Raw genomic sequence first — 16,962 nt, forward strand, 5'->3', positions numbered from 1 at the left:
GGATTGTATTGTGTATTGTAATCTTACACTTCTCATGTCTTCTCCAGTCAAGTATATGTTTGTGGCTCTGCATAGCGTGATAGTCACTGAAATATTATGATTATAAATATTTGATAGTCACTCATTCTGTATAGGATCATGGAATCATTTAGGTTGGAAAAGGACCTCTGAGATCATCTGGTCCAACCTTTACCCTAGAACTGCCAAGTCCAACATTAAACCATGTCACTAAGCACTACATCTACACGTATGCTGCATCTGTATGCTGATTATTTTTCCTTCTTTTCTAACATTTACTATGAAGGCTCTTCAACTTACAAGGGTAGATAATGGCTGTTTTCTGAGACAGAAAACAGTTGGGACAGATGAAAAACTAAACTGTGGCATTTATAGTTTCATCTAATTATGAAATACGGTGATTTTTTTTTCTACTTATTCATTTTTGCAGCTGATCAAACAACGGAAAAAGTCAGCATTGACAAGATACGTTTTTTCAGAGTCGAACAGTCTTATGCAGTGAAGTCTGGAAAGTGGTACTTCGAATTTGAAGCTGTGACAGGTGGAGACATGCGTGTTGGCTGGGCCAGGCCAGGCTGTAGACCTGACATAGAACTGGGAGCTGATGACCAAGCATTTGTTTTTGAAGGAAGCAAAGTCAGTGCATTCTTACCTTTGTATTATTTTTTACCTATGAATAGGCTAGGCAGAAGATGACAGTATATGTTTCCTCTGTATACTCCAGTTCAACTACGGGAATATTTTTCATTCATATAAAGATATCTCTGGGCTCTGTTTCTTGCTGAATTGTATCTGCATTTTGGTTCTGGTCATTGTAATTATGCTAACAAAGGTGCATTGTTTTATATCTATCTTCCTGGGATATACCACAGTAGTAAGGAAGTCTATTGTAAGAGTAAAGAAACTTCACCATTCACTTTTTTTTTATTATTATTATTTTGAAGTGATAATTCACAAAAATAAAACAAAGTTTCTTCAACAACTGGACAACAAAACACAACTTCCACAGTTGTGTTTTCCCTTTCTGTCTTTTTTGCTTTTTGCACATTGTTTATTAAAGGACCAGAAGGATGATAATGACACTGCATGTAAGAAGTGGAGTCCAGTGAGCATTGATTATTATCCAGGTTCTAAATTATTATTTTCATATTACTGAAGTTAGGGTGCCTTTGGTTCACTATATGAAATAACTAATATACTAACTTAATTACATGAAAGTTAGTACTGCTTGTGAATTAGTTTGAGATCCTGGAAGGTAAAAGAGTAAGAAAAACAAAAATTAAGGGTAGAATTTTGCCCTTGTTTAATTGGATCATTGTTTGCTCTAAATGAGTTATAAAGCTTTATTCACTTAGAATGTTATGCTCAATAATTTTAGCTGTCTATAAAATAATTCTCTTCTTGACTGATTAGTACCTACATTTTTTTCAGATTTCTCTTTCCTGAAAATGCATGTGTTATTTTTGAATTTTAGCATAGTGTTTATCTACTTGTTTGTTTGTTTGTTTTATTTAGGGCCAGCGTTGGCATCAAGGCAGTGGATTCTTTGGACGAAGTTGGCAACCAGGAGATGTGGTTGGTTGCATGATAAACTTGGATGACAAATCCATTATCTTTACTTTGAATGGAGAATTGCTTATAACCAGTAAAGGTTCAGAACTTGCATTTGCTGACTTTGGAATAGAAAGTGGTAATTTTCTTTTTATATTTGCATGGTTATGAGAAAAGAGAAAAAAATTAAAAAAAAAGCAGAAAAACTAGTCTGTCAATAATGGCTTAGCAAGCTGCGAAATAAGATTTATTATATACAGTGTTTTGTTTTTTCCAGTTAATTCTTAAACTTCCTTGTACTCATGGTTTTGAGCTCCTTCTGCCCTAATGCCACAGAATATCACCCCACCAATTTTGTACTTGGAGCAGTGGTTAAATTTACCATGATGTTATACTGTTTTCAAATTATTCAGCTGAAAAGCTTAAATGTAATCCATATCTCATTTTCTCAATATCAAGAGTTGCTAGCTACTAGACATAAACTTTCTTCTAAAAATTTTCTGAAAGCAGAAATTTGTACATAATGCTGAAGTCCAAAGGATCTGTTAAAACTATGGTAATTATGGTGTTTTCCAACCAAGCTATATGAAAGCATAGTATTAAACAATCCCATTCACCAGGCAGAATTGCCACCTGAAATCAGCATAGTAAATACCAGAATAATAGTTAAAGTGTGCCTGACAGCATTTTTTAGACAGCTGTCAACTTCGGCATTACAAATAGTTTTTTATTTGTCTTTGGGAATTACTCACTATAGGTTTCATTGTGTTATTTATGAGCTCCTCCCTCACTGACTATCTAACATATAACCAAAAGTCTTTTCATTGCTGTTCCTGTCACTTTATAACAATCTCTCATTTGTATTTACTTGGAGAAGCAGAAAAAATGTTATTTTATTGTTAATCAAGAGTACTAAACAAATTCCATTTAACAATACTTACTGCTATGATATCCACAGACTTTTCTTTCCTCTTTTTAAAAACATTCTAAATAGTATTGACATATGCAAAGATTTTTTTAAGCTGCTGCTTCAAATTCTGCTTTAGTTTATAGTCTGTGGAAATTTCATTGGGAAATTTTAAGGATCCTGTTGCATTTATTGCTGCTACACAAGCCTTTCAAGTTTTGATTCTCAGTTTCCCCAGCTTCCAGTCTGTTCCTGTCTAGTATTTCCATCAGTGCCTTTACATCTTATTTCACTGATGTAAGCTTTCAAATCATAGTACACTTTAACTTCATAAAAATATACTTTGAGAGGACAAATTGGTTTTCTTTTATTTTTCCTTCAACCACAAGTAGATACAATGGAACTCCAACAATCAAAACAGGTGAATTTTCTTCAAGCCTTTCTAGGCTTACTCTCAGGGCTGAACTTCAGTGATAGCAAGTATCAGTAATAATAAGCACCTAGAAAAATTCCTAGAAGCTCAAACTGTAGAATTGATTTTCTCACTGGAGCACACACATTTTATGTTAATTGTATTCTTGCTTCTGAAGGACAAAAACGAGTGCTATCTGGTAAGAGGTTGAACCAAAAGAACAAATCTTTGCAACATAAATGTAAATTTGAGTCTGATTTGTAATTTTTTTCCCCATCCTATTCATAGTTTATCTTCATTTCTCCTTCTCCTGGACTCTTTTTCCTTTTTTGTTTCTCATTCTTTTTTGAACACAAGTATCTACATGACTTTATTGGGGGCAGGGGTTATTTTCAAACTGTTTTACATTTTCTTTGAAAGGATATCTCCTCCAACTGATAGTAGTTACATGCCCATTAATAATTAACAGAAGACTTCGCAATTATTCAGTGTCCATCTTTGGTCTGACCATTGATACAGTTTTTCTAAGGGTAAAGAATAAGGGACACAATTAAGAGAGCTTTCCTGAAGGCATAAGGTTGAAGTGTGAGAGAATTTCTGTTGTACTGGAACTGTTGGCTTTTCACTGCAGTTTCTCTGAGTTCTGTATCAGAAGAGATGACATAATCATTCAACATCCTTTTATTATTGCTGATATGGTCTGCTACCTGGAAATTGAAAATGTTTGGTCATAAAAATGCCTTCGTTAAATAAGTCTATATGTGTGCATCATGAATAATGGACAGATGAAGGTTGGCCAGAAATTTGTAGACACTGGTAAGAAAACAAATTTTAAACAGGGTGAGATACCTCAACCTCACCTGAAAGTCCATTTGAAACTTCAGTGCCCTCAGATTATACTTAACATTTGTTATTAGCTTTGGTCTAGTCAAGTTTGTGTTCCAGTGTCCAGTTCATTTTACAATGGCATGTTTATTAGTCTAAAAATGATGAAGATAAACAATTCTTCTAATAAATGAATAACTAACTTGATCAAATCATGTTTTTTCAGATCTAATAGTCAAAAAAGCTGTTTTCATTTTTTTGTCCATTTTTCACAAAACCAGAGTTTAGTAATAACAACTGTTAAACCAGATTAATGTTTAAATAAATGGCATGGTGTTTATAATATCCAATGTACTCACTAGCAATTATGTTGATCTTAGCCATTAATGTTTAAGGTAGCTTTAAATCCTTGCTGCTGTCATTATTTTGTGCGCATCTTGTCTAGGAGCTAAACTTTAGTTCACATTAGATGGATTCAAATTAAAATATTTATTTTCTCAAAATTAATTACTGTGTTTTTTTTTTTGTTTGTTTGTTTGTTTTGTTTTGTTTGTTTGTTTTGGTCTTGTATCATTTTCTTAGGTTTTGTTCCAATTTGCGCACTGGGTCTGTCTCAGATTGGACGTATGAACCTTGGAATGGATGCCAGTACTTTCAAGTATTATACAATGTGTGGCCTTCAAGAAGGTTTTGAACCTTTTGCAGTAAATATGAACCGAGATGTTGCTATGTGGTTCAGTAAACGCTTACCAACATTTGTCAATGTGCCAAAAAATCATCCTCACGTAGAGGTAACGTTACGTGTTAGGAAGACACCTGTTTATCAACTGTTTGCTTAGCAAGCTGAGACATTAAACCCTTACTAATACTTACTGTCATCAGATAGTTTGTCATATAAATTTATTAAGTCATCTTTAGATAATTCCAGATGATCTTCATCTGGATATGATCTTCATATCTCCAACTTCATTTATGGTAGTATTAAAATTCATGCGAATATACCTGTTCTAGTATATATATTACTAATCTATGTTGCTTTGGTTAGCTACTTGGACTGTTGTCTGTTGTGGTTTCCTAGTTACCTTTTTACTACAATCCCAAGTATTTGCCTTTGAACATTTCCTTCAAAATCCACTTACTTCACTCAGTTCCAACTGAATGATCTCAGCATTTTAATCAGTTGGTCAGGATTATTTCAACTGTATTTCTGTTGTAAAAACTTTTTGAAATGTTCTTACCCCTGATTAAGTTTAAAAGCACAACCATTTTTTTCAGCACAGGCAAAAATATCAGGCTCGGGCTTTACGGTGATCTTCTGGAGGATTCTACATGATATAACTTCTAATTGTGGTAGAAACTGCTGATTCTTTTAAAGCAGTTTTTCAGTGACTTGTTCACTGTAAATAAATTGAATTAATAAAATCTATGCTTTTCTTTTTGAAAATTTTGTATGGAACATCTTGAAAATAATGAGTATAGTCAAAATAGGGGGAATCTTTGGCTTCCCTTGCTCTTTGAGCTAGTTTCATGGTCACAAATAAAGTTCTTAATTAACTTTGAAAAGTTTGTTAGTTCTTTCACTTACCTTATTCTTAGTTAGTTACTGAAAGTTATATGTGTTTTTTTTTGGAACAGTATTATAATACAATTATTTCTGTTATTTTTAGATATGGAGAATTGATGGAACCATTGAGAGTCCACCTCGGTTAAAAGTTACTCACAAAACATTTGGCACACAGAACAGCAATTCAGACATGATATATTGTCGTTTGAGTATGCCTATTGAGTTCCGTTCGTCATTCAACTTTGGCATGGGTGTGGAAAATGCCTCATCTGATATTTTTCAAAAACGGTTAGACTTAGATTTTATTCAGTTATCCTATTTCATTCTCCTAATGTAAATTTAGTATGTTCTATTAGTCTTGTTGTTATACATTCAAGGTTTCATATTAACTTTTGTGCTAAGCACACATTAATATAGGATGTTTATTAGTGATATTTTTTGGTTTTTGATGTTTTTATTTAATTTATAGCAAATTTGCTGCAAAATGCTATATACAGACAACATCAAAAAATCTTTTCAGAAAAGATGCATCGAAAGGTTTATCGACATTCATTGCTAAGCATCCACCATCCTTTTGAAATCAGTGGGATTTACAAAGCTCTTCAGGCGGTCTGGAAAACCAGCTGAGTTCTGTGCCCACTGTATTGCTGTTCATCTACATTATTGTTCAGTAGTTCATTGTTATTGGAAAAGTCCAGTTTTCCTTCTATATAAATTTAAAAAGACTGTGGACAGACTTTTAAAGATCCCAGGTACTGCTCAGTTCAGCACCTTTGAACCTTAACTCTCCACCTTAACTGTAGGCAACTATTTTGGGTCTATATATGCATCCTATAAAGTCTTTGCATGCTTAATTTACTGATACCATGAATTCTCAGCACCCTGCAAGCATGAGTTACATGCATGAAAGTACACTTAGTTTAAGAATGAAAAGTTCATTTATTTATTTATTTATTTATTTTTAAATAATATATATTTATTTAACTAATTTACTGGTGTTCCTCTGTCTTTAGAAAACACAGCCAAGAAATTTCTGTTCCTTCTACTACGGTAAGCAAATATGTTGAGGTGCCTTAATTCTTCTTACTTTGTGACGTAGATTTAGTAGTGGTATCGTGTTCAAAAGAAATTGATCTGCTGAGAGAAGCCTTTTAATCATTCGCTAAGATACAATTCTGTGTATAAGGAATAATGCCTAGAGCTGTATGACTGAGGCATAAACTTCACAGTGTCAATCTACGATACTAGTTTTATTTTATGAGAATTTAAAATGGCTTGCTGTGAATAATTTTTATTAAAGTTGGATGTACATTGAGATTTTTTTAATCGTTGTTTGACTATTCCTCCATAAAATTACTTAGATTTTTATTACTAATTTATTCTTCTCCTCTTTTCAGTATTTTTATTCGTTGCGGATATTTGCTGGGCAAGACCCATCCTGTGTCTGGGTTGGCTGGGTAACACCAGACTATCATTTTTACAGTGAGAATTTTGACCTAAATAAAAATTGTACAGTGACGGTTACTTTAGGTGATGAGAGAGGCAGGGTTCATGAAAGGTATGGATTTATTTATCATGTATTAAGCATTGTATTTTAATATCATTGTTCAAGGTGAATTATTCACAAGCCTGATGAAAGTTTGAGCATTAATTTAAAATAAGAATAACATCAATTATGGAGTAGAATTGTTCTTTGTTCATTTACATATGAATGTGTGTTTTACATAGATCAGTTAAAGTGAGTATATTTATCCTTAACGTTCTGTTTTAAAGAGTGTTTTGGGATGCTCCTTTCTTCTAACATCTGCATTTTATTGCTGTGGATGAACCTGTTACTGATTGTTCTGCATTTTACCTAAGCACAGAGAAGCATGTAAAATTGCTTCATAATTTTAAAAAATGGGAAAAAAATCACTTTTTCAGTCTGATCCCTTAGCCATAATGATTACTTTTGAAAAAAAAATAATAATAAAAGAAAAATTGATGAGAAAACAAAACTGATAGCACAAGCACCTTTAAGGATCTCTGACTGACACTGTTGAAAAGTGAATCGTAATGAATATTGTTAAGTTCAATGTGACATGTAATATGTGTTCTTTGTTCTCGCTGTTCTTACAGTGTGAAGCGCAGTAATTGCTATATGGTTTGGGGAGGAGATATAACTTCTAATTCCCAGAGATCAGGTCGTAGCAATGTTGATTTAGAAATTGGATGCTTTGTTGACCTAGCTACTGGAATGTTGTCATTCACAGCCAATGGAAAAGAGCTTGGCACTTGTTATCAGGTATTACCAGACTTTCAGGAAGTTATCTAATAACAGGTCATTTTGATGCTATTATAAGGATTGCTTTTCCTTGTTTTGAAATCTTAACACTAGTAATGTGACAATAACATGTTTTCCTACATAATATAATGGGGAAATTAAGATAATGTAGTTGTCAGAACAAAACACAGTACAACAACCAATCACTTCTAAATCTGCAGCACTGTGATTCATTGTGATACATCATGATTTTTAAGACTGGAAACAATTGCTAAATGTGGAAATAAAGAAATCTTTGAGATCTTTTTTTTTTTAAAAAACACACTAATTCACTAATGTTAATATGAAGAAGACTTTAACTATCCTCACAAAATGATTCACTTTCACCCTCTTATTATGCACCCCTGATTCCCTCTCTATTCAAATTTTTTTTTTCAAGCTTTTTTTGTAGTAAATTATTTTGTACAGCATAAAATGTGAAAGAAAAATTTTTTTCTTTGTGTTCTACCCTCAGTCTGTATTAGGGGTGCATTTTCTAGAGTGAGAGCCAAAGTATGTAGCTGTAAAGCAGAGATAGCTCCATTTTTAATGAGCTGTTTTAGAATGTAAGTGCTGAATTTCGATATGTTTGAGTAGAATCATAGAATCATTAAGGTTGGAAAAGCCCTCCAAGATTATCTGGTCCAACCATCCACCTACCACCAATGTCGCCCATTAACCCATGTCCCTAAGCACCACGTCTAATCTTTCCTTAAATACACCCAAGAACTCTACCACCTCCCCAGGCAACCCATTCCAATGTCTGACTACTCTTTCTGAGAAGAAATATCTCCTGATTTCCAACCTGAACCCCCCTGGTGCAACTTGAGGCCATTCCCTCTTGTCTTAATCAACATGAATCAACACGGAGTGTTATAAAAGTTCTTGTTACAGGTGTAGCACCACATAACACAGCAAAGGTACCTGCATGTAGGGTAGGTGGACCTATAAAGATAACTCGGCAAATGCTTTACTTTATTAAAGGTAAACCGCAGGTAGACACTGGTCATCGCTTTGATACAGTGTCTGCAATTATTCGTTAATAAAATGTAAAGTAGATAATATATATACATATATATATTTCATAGCACATTCTGAGAGGAGATTGTTCTTGTCTTTTTAGTTTTTTTAATCTCATTTCTCTTCTAGGTTGAACCCAACACAAAACTTTTTCCAGCAACTTTTGTACAGCCTACAAGCACTAACTTGGTTCAGTTTGAACTTGGTAAATTAAAGGTATTAACTATTTTTTATAAAGATTCTCGTCTAAATCTGTTTATTGCTACAGAAATTCCTGCTGAATTGTATTTGTTTAGAAAGATTGAATTTGTGACAACATATTTTATTAGACTAAAATGTTAACAAATTACTTCTGTATACTTCTTATATGAAGGTAATTGTTCAACAAATTGAAGCTGCATTTGTCAGAATAAACCAAAGATATCTGGGGAGAATACCCTTGATGTTTATCACTCCTTATGCTTTTTTAATATGTTTATTGCAATAACTCATATATTTCTATGAGTTCTTTGCTATTAATAGATTACACTACCTTTTGGTATTATGAGTTTATTCATAATTACATGTCACAAAAATAACTCTGATATACTTTGTTTCAGAATACCATGCCTTTATCAGCAGCAATTTTTAAAAGTGAGGAAAGAAATCCTATTCCTCAGTGCCCCCCTCGCCTTGATGTGCAAACAATTACACCTGTTTTATGGAGCAGGATGCCTAACAGCTTTCTCAAAGTGGAAACTGAGCGTGTCAGTGAACGTCATGGATGGGTTGTGCAGTGTTTGGAACCTCTGCAGATGATGGCACTTCATATCCCAGAGGAAAACAGGTACATTTGGAAGGAACTACGGTGTCTTGATGTGTAGGAAATGTATTGGATTAACTAGCTGATGTATGGGTATTAGTTAAGCATGCCTTGGAGGATCTTAACATTAGAATTTTTTTAGAATTTTTCATCCTATCTACTATAATATTGTATTTGTTATACTTAAGTAGGTAAAAGAGGCTGAATAATTTTAATGTCATGTGACAATGCTTGCATACATAAGAGAAAACAACTATTTGATTTCCTTTAAATTTTAAAATAATCTGTTAAATCTCTAGATCTTTAAACAGAAGTTTTCTCAGTTGCTGTTTCTTTATATGTTAAAACCATGTAATCCATTCCTGCTCCATCTGCTCACAATTTACCTGAATTAATTTTGTGTTCTCACTGACAAGATCTCAACTTTCTTAGATTTTCATTATTTTATCTTCATAGCAATGATAACAAAAATGTATCCAAATATCAAATATTGCAATCAGTGACAAAAATTATAATCAAAAGTGTAGCAGGAAGCCAATTTTTTTAAAAAAAATACATTTAGCAATTGTTTTGCAATTTGTTTTTGCAACTTAATAAGTGATTTTATTTAGCATTAATAAAACTAAATTTAAAAAGTAAAGCAAAAAAATACTGTTTTGTGTGAAAAATTAAACAGTAGTCTCTAGAGTTTCAGCACTCCAAACATACCACTTTTAAAAACAAACATGCAATTTACTATAGCTTCCAAGGAAGCTTATATATGGTGGATTTTTTTCCTCCTTTTTTCTATGGAGTGTTAATTTTAAATAGTCTTGTTGTTTTATTACCACTGTTTGCTGTGGTGTGGTGATACACCTGCTAAGGTTAGTCGGTATCAAATAAAAACAGTTTAAACAAGAACTGACCAAAATGTGCAGAAATTATAATTATTTTTATTTTTTAATTCATTAAATTGACCGGTGCTCTGTTTCTTTATTGCTTAACAGATGTGTCGATATTTTGGAACTATGTGAACAAGAAGATTTGATGAAGTTTCACTATCACACTTTAAAACTCTATAGCTCAGTTTGTGCTCTAGGTAACACTAGAGTTGCTTATGCACTTTGTAGCCATGTGGATGTATCTCAGTTATTTTACACAATAGATAATCAATATTTACCTGGACTCCTACGTTCTGGATTCTATGACTTGTTGATTAGTATACATTTGGAGCATGCCAAGCAAGCCAAGCTCATGATGAACAATGAATTTATCATTCCAGTTACAGAGGAAACTCGAACTATTAGATTATATCCTGATGAAACAAAGAAGCATGGTTTACCTGGAGTAGGGCTTAGCACTTGTCTGAAACCAAGCTTTCATTTTTCTACTCCTTGCTTTATTGTGACCAGTGAAGAACATCAGACATCCAGCCCAGAGATACCCCTTGATACACTTAAATCCAAAGCCATAAGTATGCTAACAGAGGCAGTACAGTGTAGTGGTACTCATATACGAGACCCTGTTGGAGGACACATTGCATTCCAGTTTGTTCCTGTTCTTAAACTAATAGCAACACTGCTCATAATGGGGGTTTTTGATGATGATGATGTGAAGCAGGTGTTAATCCTCATTGATCCAAATGTATTTGGAGATCACAAGGAAGAAACAGAAGAGGGTACAGAAAAGGAAGAAGTTACACAAGTTGAAGAAAAAGCTGTAGAAGCTGGAGAAAAAGCAATAAAAGAAACCAAAGCTCCTACAACAGGCTTGTTGCAGACAAGATTACCAGAATCTGTTAAGCTTCAGGTGACCATTTAATACAAATGCATTACATGTGCTATACTATTGATGAGAAAAAGGTAGTACCTTATGTCTGTTCTCTAGTTTATAATATTTGAAATCCCTAATGTTTTCATTCCAGTCTGCCATGTGGCTTCACATTAATAACAAAATATGATGATGCTGCAATTCTTTCTTACTCAAAATATATATTCAGACACTTACTTTCTGAGGTGTATTTTAAAAGAGAATTAATATTTCTAAGTGTTTTGGGAACATGGAGTGAAGCGTTGTGTAAATACAACATAGTATTGATCAGCATAATAAAACCGTGTACATTTGTCACCTTTACACCATTAAAAGAATTTTAATTTTACACCATTAAAATAATTTTTAAAAAGAATGTTTCCATTTGGAAAAAAAACGTCTCTCATTTTAACAAACAATTTAAAAGTATATAGTATCCACTGTAGATTTTCCCCTGTTTGGGTTTAAGATGTTAAACTGTTGAACTTAACCTGTGTTTTTTCTATGCTAGATGTGCCATTTACTCAATTATTTCTGTGACTGTGAGCTGCAACACAGAGTGGAAGCAATTGTATCATTTGCAGACCGTTATGTATCAAAATTGCAGTATAATCAGAAATACAGGTATAATGAACTCATGCAAGCCTTGAACATGTCTGCAGCTTTGACTGCCAAGAAGACTAAAGAATTTCGGTCTCCTCCACAAGAACAGGTAATATTAAACAAAAGTTTAAATCTAAAGATTAAAAAAAAAAAAAAAAAAAAAGTGCTTTGCAATAAGAGTCTTGTTTATCCATGACTTCTAAACTAACATGAGAACTACTAGAGAACCAAAAGTGAATTAGAGATAAAATTTATTAAGATGCCACAAAATACAGAATGTCAAAATGCTTATACTTGTACTCAGAACTCAAACTCTAGGCCAAAGTTGGCTTAGGATTTCTCAAATGTATGGAAAATTTGAACATTGTCATCCAATGCTGAGGAGCTGAGATTCAGCCAGAGCTACAAGAAGAAGAAGGAAACGTGATAGTTTTAGTTGCTGTGTTGTACCAACTTGAAGTTAGTGTTCTGTTGACACCACTATGTTGGAAATGTTTAGTCTTTTCTATCTATATAATCTATATTATATATCTCTGTATAATAGAGAATATTTTTATTATTAAGGATAGCTATATATTTACATTAGTCTTAATTAAAACTTACAAAGGAACATTGCTTTAGTATTTCCATGAGGTGTGTTAGAAATTTATATTTTATGCTAATTTTATTATAAACATGTAAAGTATAGCTAGGAAGCCTCTATTCAGCCTATTTCATTACCTTAAATATGTTTTAATTCCCTTAAAGATTAATATGCTGCTGAATTTTCAACTGGGAGAGGATTGTCCCTGTCCAGAGGAGATTCGGGATGAGCTGTACGACTTCCATGATGATCTTCTAATTCACTGTGGTGAGTGACAAGATGTACTTTTGTTTGTCTTTTTAACACTTGTCATCAAAAAAGATCAGATCGATTATAAAAAACAAACAAACAAACAATTTTTGTATGTGTTAGATTTATTACTGTTTACATGGTGATTTTCCTGACAGACTTTCAGTGCATGTTACCAAAAATACAGGAAACCTGTATATTTAAGTTTCATTGTTAAGTATCTATTAAATGTTTTCTGGTGTAGTTTTATTTATATATTGATTTTGGACTCAATTAGCAATAATAAAAGTCATCCAAATAAGAAGGTTGGGTTACCTTAAAAGATTTATATAGGCATGTGTATATATATAAAAACAGATAAGATATTGAAAGGGCATTATGATTGTGAAGTTTAGAACTAGCAAATTTAATAAAAGACAGTAGATGGAGGGTGATGCTGCTGCTTTAGGTGCTGCTGTTTCCTGATGTATACATAACTGTGATGGTGAATCATTATAAAACACTTTTGCACTGCAGATGCACTGTGAAATGTCTGTTTTCTCCACCAGTGACTGAATCTGAATTTCCTTTTAAGTATACTCAAGAGTGTACTAAATCAAATATACTTTGTGGGTTATAGAATCGCATGTGCATTAAAGAATCACGTTATATGCAATACCAAAAATATTTTAAGTCTCTTGAGATCTTAGTCTAATCAAGGCAATCATGGAAGTACTAGTCCATTACTAGCATTTAGCAACATCAGCCAATTGTTACTGCTCGTTCCCAATAATTAGGCAGTTAAAACTGATACACACAGACTTTTTCCTTTCTGCTCCCTTAGTGTTACAGTTACTCTACCAGTGCCTTTCTTGGCCCTATGGTTGATGACATAAATCTAGTTCAAGAAGGGAACAGAATCATTAAAATGAATTGACAGCATCTCAAGTTTTTCACCAGGATAATACCATAATAATGGTTATAATAAACCATGGTAATGGTTTCTTTCTCCTTCCTTGGTTTGCTTGAGGCCACTTTTTAAATGTATGCTAATACACTCTGTTAGTTCATTCTTCACAGGTTATCCCTAAAATCAGTTTTACCCAGTTCATAGAATTACGTTATTTTAGTGACCAGTAATTAACAGTTTGTGATTTCTGTTTGTATCCTTGATTACGTGCTTGTATTGTTAAGGCTTCTGCTATGATCTTGTGCTTGTCTTTCTGGGTATCCTGGTAAAATCTCCAGCAACCTTCACAGTACCAAGCTGTGATTCCATGATTCCTATTACCATTTTTCAACTACCTTAGAACCCAACCTAAGATGGGTCAGTGGGTTGTGTTTCATTAACTTGTTTAGGAGGATACTGTGTGGGTTTGTATTAAGTCCTTAAAATCGAGTTTTATATCTGTAAGGCTAGCTACTACATTCTAGGTAGAATTTAGATTGGTTTAATGCAATTTGTTCTTGACAATCCTGTGTTGATTGTCATTCATCCTTTATTCTAAATGCATGATAAAAACTTTTTTTCTTTCTGGCATTTTTTTCCAAGCATTAAAGTGAATAGTCCATATCCTCCTGGCTACTCTTCGTTCTTCACAATACCTTCACAAATATGTGATCTTTATTGTTCAGTCACTCAGCAGTTGAGCTCATCTCTGTTTTTCAAAGGTTACCTGGCATCTCAGAGTTCTCTGAGTACTCCAAGATGAAGACTATAGAGACCTCAGCTTAGTTGGAAATATCTTACTCTGTAACATATTTGTTATATTGAAGTCTCATTGCTGATATTACCATTGAGTTACTTTAGCTCCTGGTCACTCTTCATCTTTTCAGAAGGTGAAACCCTAGAACCCTAGTGATTAAGGATTGATGTTTGGGGGGAGGGTATTTATTTATTTAGCTATATATTTATTTATTTATTCTATCATGTACTCTTGTTTATTGCATTATTAATTTGTATGTTGACTGAGATAGAGAATTGAAGATAGAGAAAACAGTCTCATAATTAAAACATTTTAATGATCCTCTGGATCCTAAACAAAGTCATATTCATTACTTTGTACAAATTTAGCATAGGTGGTCACCACAAATAAATGCCCTTCATAATCTGTCCTGACAGTTCTGAAAATCAGTACTAAGCAATGTAAGCTGCAGATCAAACTGAGTTGTGCTGGAATATATAAACAGCTTTTTAATACTAAGTATACTTTGGAATCTAAATGGAAAAATATGTATGCAATCAAGTAATTAAAGGCTGCCTCATAATGAATATACACAAATACTCTGAATTAAAGTTACTAAGGCAGCCTGAATCCTAGCACATCCAAACTGTGAGTGCTTAGTGTTGCCAGCAAAATAATAATTCTCATCATATTTCTTGTGTGTAATGTCTTGACTGAAAACAAAACAACATAAAGCAGATTTTATTGCATAATATCAAACTGACACTTGTCTGTTTCATGTGCTGGGTTGGAACTATATGTTCCAGTGCACAGACCTCTGCCACTTGAATTAAGTGATTAGTGAATAACAATGGTTATTAGGTCAGCTTCTGAACACAGCTCTAAGAAGATGGAGCATGAATGACAGCTGGTCTGGAGAGGTGAATGAGACCATGCCTCCTCTGCTCTGCCACTGTCTTAACTCATCATCTGAGTGTATTTCTTCTTGTCCGTTCATTTCAGATTTTCAGGAGTTATCCTCTCAGTTCCTTTCGCTTCCAGGGTCTAGGTTAGGTTTTTCGGTGCTAGTCTCTTGCATCACTTAATATCCTTTTCTTCTTTCTCTTCTGTCTCCTTACTGGCTACACTTCCCGTTCTTACTCCTTCTGGACACGAACTGTATGTAGCTTTTCATTTAGCTATTCATTTTGCCAAGCCAGTCTTACTTTTCTTATTCCTCAAAGTCCTTATATCATCTTACATTTCAGCTTCTGGTTCTCTCGTTCTCTCTTACTGCCTCTGAATTTTTTCTTCCTAGTCACTTGTTCAGTAATTTAAAACTCTTTGTTAGCTGCTAGAAGCATGCTTTCTCCAACCGGATACCACATTTCAGTTGTTTTTTATTTTCTTAGTTTCTTTTTGTAATACGAGTTATACCCTCCTAAATTAAATCTTTTTCCTCTTGTCCAGCTTGTACCTCTTTAGTATCTGGAAATCTTTTCTTTTTCTCAGTGCTAAGAATCACTCTTACTTTGACCAACAGCCAAACAGCAAAAACTTCGATTTGAGCTTTGCCCAATCAGTTCTGGTCTGAACGGAACCTGCTTAGACGTTCTGTTCTATTGCTCATAACACATGTGGTATCTGATCATCACTAAGAGGTGTAAAAGATCTGAAAAAAGGTTTGAATAGTTATGAAGCAATGTATTGAACTGTAGTAAACTATTTGTAGAACTGCATCCCTTCAGATACATCTCTTTATTTGTTTTAATGAAAAATTTTATAACTAGTGTTATCTACGAACTTCTGCCTTCTTCCAGTTTTAATTTCAGATAATATATTTATGTATGACTGCTAAATATCTCAACTGAAAAGTTGTACTATATTGTAGGATATAATTGTTTATTTATTTCATACTGCAGAATATAAGCTAGAGAATCACATATTTAATCAAATGTGACTTTGAGTCATATTGCCACCTATTTGGCACTTAAAACATTATTTTTTCCTGTGTGAAATTTGCTGGTTAAAAGGTTGTCCTGTAGATATTTTGGGGTAGTTTACATATTGAAGGAGTTCATCTTCAAAGGTTAAGGTTTGTTTCTGATCATTTTTATTAAGGTATTCCACTAGAAGAGGAAGAAGAGGAAGAGGAAGATTCCACCTTGACTGGCAAACTCCGTTCGTTAATATACAAAATCAAAGGTCCACCAAAAGCAGAAAAAGTAGAGCCTAGAGAAGAAGAAGAGAAATCACCTAGTAAGTTTTCTTTCTACATACATACTTCTGTGATGCAAGTGTTAGACTGGTTATGTGATTAGCATCAGTTCATTTTCTAATAAAACTAGAGAATGTTCTGAAGAGAGAGACTTAGTACTTACTCAGTAGCAAGATACATGTCACAAAATGTTTTTCCACTTCCTGTTCTTTATAATAGGAAGGGACAACTTACACCATGTAAGGTTTTGGTTTGAATTCAAAAATGTGGTATAGAATTTATGGCCTTACATGAAGTAAAAGTTATACCCATTTGCTTCTACTGTAGAAATCTATTGTAACTAAGGTAGTGCTGAAATGATTGTTGAAATCATTTGTTGAAATGCAAGATTGAAGTTCTAGAGCATAGGCAGCATAACTTGGAATATTGTGACTTTGTTAGTGACTGCTGAAGACTTGTACTACTCAAAAGGGTGGT

General features: G+C 33.5%; 1 protein-coding gene across 4 annotated transcripts in view; it reads left to right on the forward strand.

Moving 5' to 3' along the window:
* Nucleotides 1–16,962, forward strand: part of RYR3 (ryanodine receptor 3) — a 223,263-nt gene that overhangs the window by 101,506 nt on the left and 104,795 nt on the right. For all 4 annotated transcript variants that reach the window (XM_084287833.1, XM_084287834.1, XM_084287835.1 and 1 more), the window contains exons 26-38: nucleotides 449–654; nucleotides 1,534–1,708; nucleotides 4,296–4,504; nucleotides 5,381–5,565; nucleotides 6,291–6,327; nucleotides 6,675–6,835; nucleotides 7,396–7,561; nucleotides 8,729–8,815; nucleotides 9,199–9,425; nucleotides 10,388–11,189; nucleotides 11,701–11,901; nucleotides 12,540–12,642; nucleotides 16,389–16,526. In XM_084287833.1, coding sequence (XP_084143959.1) covers nucleotides 449–654; nucleotides 1,534–1,708; nucleotides 4,296–4,504; nucleotides 5,381–5,565; nucleotides 6,291–6,327; nucleotides 6,675–6,835; nucleotides 7,396–7,561; nucleotides 8,729–8,815; nucleotides 9,199–9,425; nucleotides 10,388–11,189; nucleotides 11,701–11,901; nucleotides 12,540–12,642; nucleotides 16,389–16,526 — 2,697 coding nt within the window. The remainder of the gene's footprint in view (nucleotides 1–448; nucleotides 655–1,533; nucleotides 1,709–4,295; nucleotides 4,505–5,380; nucleotides 5,566–6,290; nucleotides 6,328–6,674; nucleotides 6,836–7,395; nucleotides 7,562–8,728; nucleotides 8,816–9,198; nucleotides 9,426–10,387; nucleotides 11,190–11,700; nucleotides 11,902–12,539; nucleotides 12,643–16,388; nucleotides 16,527–16,962) is intronic.

Source organism: Netta rufina (assembly GCF_964035555.1).
Source record: "Netta rufina genome assembly, chromosome: 5".
Classification (NCBI taxonomy): domain Eukaryota; kingdom Metazoa; phylum Chordata; class Aves; order Anseriformes; family Anatidae; genus Netta; species Netta rufina.